At 46.9% G+C, this 4,555-nt stretch overlaps 1 protein-coding gene across 1 annotated transcript; it reads right to left on the bottom strand.

The window, feature by feature from the left end:
• Nucleotides 1-2,335: 2,335 nt before the first annotated feature.
• LOC140491199 (lysophosphatidic acid receptor 3-like) lies at nt 2,336-3,304 on the bottom strand. Its single transcript, XM_072589177.1, has one exon. The coding sequence runs from the start codon at nt 3,302-3,304 to the stop codon at nt 2,336-2,338; it is 969 nt and encodes a 322-aa protein (XP_072445278.1).
• Between the last annotated feature and the right edge of the window lie 1,251 nt (nt 3,305-4,555).

Raw genomic sequence — 4,555 nt, 5'->3', positions numbered from 1 at the left:
GAAGTCTATTGGAAAGAGAGCGACATCTGGAAAATTCAGGCAAAAGGGAACATTTATTTGTATTTCATCACTACATTTCCTGTGAAAGTTAAGGTACAGGAGTAGAAATTCCTATCGCCGGCTATCCGTGGCAGCAGCGCAGATACATCGGGAATCCCAGATGCAGTAAACCCTGTGGGAATTGTTCAGTAAATGGAAGATTCCGGTGAATAGTTCCCCTGTATGTGGGAACCCCCACCCCCCACCCCACCGCCCCATACCAAACATTTAACATGAGAGAGTTCCGAGCGTTCGGCTTCTATTACACTGCCTACTACCCGAGGCCAACTCCTGGGTAACTATTAAACGGAAGCCCCAACTTACCACCCACTAGCCCAACTCTAGTAAACCAATTCCATTATACCCCTGCAAACTTCTGCCCTTGACCAGACTCATTCAACACAACATGGTTCCATACCAGCTCCCCCACCCCGCCCCCAGGACCAAATACTCTCCCGGCCCCCTACCACCGATCCCCCCCCCCCCCCCCGATATCCTCCCCCCTACCCCGTTGTCTCCAACATAACCTGCCCAAGCAATTTATTACTTACTTGGCCCTTTACCCACCTGGCACCCTTATACCTGGCCTTTTACCCACCTGGCACCCTACTTGCCTGGCCCTTTACCCACCTGGCACGCTTATACCTGGCCCTTTACCCACCTGGAATCCTACTTGCTTGGCATCTTACCCAGCTGGCGCCAGCACCATGACCACCTGGCACCCTAACCCTACACTGACCTTTACATATCTGTCCTTTGACAACAGCTGTCAAAGTGCCTAGTTGCGCTTTTGAAGATTGAAATCTGAGACTAGGCTGGCTCCCGCAGAGGCGGGCGCGGTTTGATGTCCCGACTATCCTCCTCCAGGAATTCCCAGGAACAAATGCAGAGCTCGGTAAGAGTGGAAAAGAAACGGAGCATGACCACTCCTCCGGTGTTTTGAAGCGAATGCAAATCCCCAAAGCCAGCGATAACCTTCTTCTTCGCGCATTGAAGGTGATTGGTCCTCAACTTCGTCTAAAGAGGAGACACCCGATGGCAATGAGCTGCTCTGTGCCCCCCACCCCCAATCCCCCCAAATAAGTGCAGGAGGCATCAGCCGCGGTGGTGCGATGTGCAGGGGTTCTATTCTGAACAATTCTCACCAAAAGCAGTCTGGACTGTCCAGGAGAAACATGGAGACGCGGACAGCAGGACTAGGATGTATGTATTTAGTTGCACATATCTACTGCCTTACAACAGTGAACTTGTTTTTACAAGCAGACTATCCATAGCAAAGACCACACAAAGAAAAATGAAATACTTTCCGAAATTAATATCAACAGTGGCTCCAATATGATCATAGAATCCCTACACTGTGGACGCAGGCCCAACATGTCCACACCGACCCTCCAAAGAGTAACCCACCCATTCCCCTACATTTACCCCTAACTCATGCACCTAACCTACACATCCCTGAACACTATGGGCAATTTAGCATGGCCAATTCACTTAACCTGCACATCTTCGGACTGTGGAAGGAAACCAGAGCACCTGGAGGAAACCCACGCAGACACGGGGAGAATACTGCACACAGTCACCCGAGGTTGGAATCGAACCTGGCTCTCTGATGCTGTGAGGCAGCAGTGCTAAACACTGAGCCACCATGCCACCCCAGTAGATAATTGATCTGCTGTTGGAAACTGGTTAAAAACTGACAGCTAGGACTGTGACTTATAGTTTCACAGAAAAGCAGCAGAATCGTTGTGTTGTCAAGTTTTAAATATCAATTATTGGATGGAGGTTGCAAAATATGACAACTTTACTGAAAGGAGATCCAGCTGCTCTGTGGAAAGCGGTTGGCACCAGCAGGAGATATAACAAACAATAAGTATTACTTTGAACTACAATCCATTATCTATATCGTGATAGACGTTTCTTTAGGATTCTTTACTCTTGCCAAATGGCCCTGGTTTCAGCTTCATTTAAAGACTGAACGAACTAGGGGTGAAGCATGAGTTTATCCAGCTCCCGTAAACCTTGGCGAACAACAACAATTCCAATATGATGGCTGCTTTAACCTTTAGATTTAAAAATCGCACAAAAACAGGTTATAGTCCAACAGGTTTATTTGAAAGTACCGCACAACACGAGGTTATCATCTTCAGGAGATGTGGACTGCGGGTATTTCCCAGTCCCGTGTGTCGCTGTCCTTGGTGCTGAAACTCAGCTCCGCTGCCAATTGCGCGGAATCTCTCTCCCGGGAGTCTTTCCTTCTCCAGGGTCAGGTCAGGAAATCCGGGGAACCGCGATAAATTCATGAATCCCTCACTGTCTGTAAGTGGATGTTGTTATTAACCGGACATCTGAAGGAAACGCCGCTTTTTTCCAATCTGTGAGTATAGACGATGGGATTAACTAACGAGTTCAGCGTTATCATGATTGCTGTGAGGTTTCTGAAAATGTAAACGTGGATTTGAAGCTCCGGGAGAGAGGAATGATCGAGAGCATCCCAGAGCACACCAGAAAAGAATGGGCAATAGGAGACCACGGTCATAATCCATATGATCACACTCGTCCTTGCTACACGGGCTTCAGCCACTCTGTACCTGGGACTAACGTGTCCTTGGGCTGCAATGATGCATTTCTGTCTCTTTAAAATGACAATGATGGCAACGTAGGTGACCAGTAAACACGTGAAAGTGAGTACGCAGTTGGGGATGGTGACAAAAACCAAATAGTCGATGCAGAGCGGCCGGTAGAGAGCAGACGAGGCTTCGTCTCTGTCCAAACAATTCCAACCCATCAGAGGCAGTCCACCAAACAGGCCAGCCACCAGCCAACTGCCTGTAGCTGCCAGCCCGGTTTGCCAATGGCAGATGGTACACCTGGCTCTCAGACAGTCCGCCACTGTTAGGTAACGCTCAACGCCGATGGCCATCAGATTGTAGACGGTAGACAGGATGGAGATGCCAAGGATTGTGTAGGCATATAGCAACTCCTTCGAGCCGAAAACAGTCTCCTGCGGCTCCTGGATGAACAGCAGCGCGATCCAAAAGGAAGATGAGCTTAACAGGAGGTCGGACAAGGCTAGGCTCCCGAACAGGGTGGTGATGGGTTTGTGCTGATGCCTGGCAGAGATAATGGTGAGGATTACCGAACAGTTACAAACCACAGAAACTAGATTGATAGCTAACTGCGGGATTCCTAGCGACAGGACTAACCAGGAGCTCCAAGTCACAGACGTATTGCCGTGTCCCAACGAACTATTGAAGAGCGGGTTCATGTTGCTGAGTGTCCGGGGGTTCAGCTAGTAATACCCAGGATCATTAAATCACACTCCGCAAACCGTGCTTCAGTGGATGAGTCGATATTGCATTGTCCACCTAGGTCTGAAGGTATCGGAAGGAAGAGGGCAGAGAATAGAATTTCCTTTCCCAGTCTCCTCCGCGTGGCTAACTAAATCCTCAGCACCGTTTGTCTGATTTTCATCTGGACGGTGGAGGCTTCATTGTGTGGCAGCTGAACATACCCTCCCTGAAGTGAACACTACCTGCTCAGGATCTCTCCGGAGTTGGGAGGATTGAGATTGTACAAGGCAGGGAGTCTATTTCAACAGCTATACCCTCCTCGCCAGTTGGTCCGTGGCATTAATGATTAACAGACAGTTAGACATTCGAAAACATATTTTTCTGAAAGTGTAGTTTGCTGATTGGAGTAATGATGCATCTCTGAGTGAAATGTTGACTGATGTATACAAATATGCGTGCAAAAATTGAATTATAAATCTAAATGTAGCGTTAGATTTTGCTCTAGTTTTCAGCAGTATCGTTCCCATATAAACACAGATGTACACAAATCTTCCACTACAATTCATCAACTGCCTACAAATATAAATACACCCTATATAGACAAACTCAAAGATATTCATTAACAGGAACAGTGCTTGTATGCCCAATTCCAAACTTCCAATGAACTTTCATTTTTAAAACAGTGCACAAAACAAAGTCTTGAGGGTTCCCCCCCCCCCCCCCCCCCGCTTTGCTGATTCGCACCACACCCCTGTTTTAAGGAGTGACAAAGACTTTCCAGTCTGTTGTGAGTCAATGCCATTTCTTGAACACAATCAAAAGTGTACTATTAGATTGACTGGGTAATTCTAAAACAAAGGCACTATCTGCAATCATCAGAGGTATTAGCCCACAGTTTAGGAATATGTAAAGAACGAGAACACTTCAGCTTATTTGGAAAGAAAACTTTGAACTAAGGAGAAGTCATTTGAGGTAGCTTTATTGTCTTTGTATGTTTAAAAGATCAGCTAAATGCTGTTTACTGGCAGTTCTACTGAAACCATTGAACATATCACTCCAGGCAGTCTTTCAGCCATATTTAGATGCAAGTTGCAAGGAAGCAGATGAGCACCTGTGAGGCAATCTCCTAGGAATTTGACTACAAAAGATCTCATAACATGCTGTCAACTCTTCACTTTAGAAAACCTTCATAGTAATGCATCAGAACCATCTAAGAAACTATAGGT

Source organism: Chiloscyllium punctatum, chromosome 19 (genome assembly GCF_047496795.1).
Source record: "Chiloscyllium punctatum isolate Juve2018m chromosome 19, sChiPun1.3, whole genome shotgun sequence".
In the NCBI taxonomy this organism is placed as follows: domain Eukaryota; kingdom Metazoa; phylum Chordata; class Chondrichthyes; order Orectolobiformes; family Hemiscylliidae; genus Chiloscyllium; species Chiloscyllium punctatum.
The sequence above is the reverse complement of the archived record's forward strand: the minus strand, read 5'-3'. Positions and strand labels throughout refer to the sequence as shown.

Bases quoted from the DNA above. Each gene is read 5' to 3' on its own strand.
- LOC140491199 (XM_072589177.1), bottom strand. From the start codon at position 3,304: ATGAACCCGCTCTTCAATAGTTCGTTGGGACACGGCAATACGTCTGTG.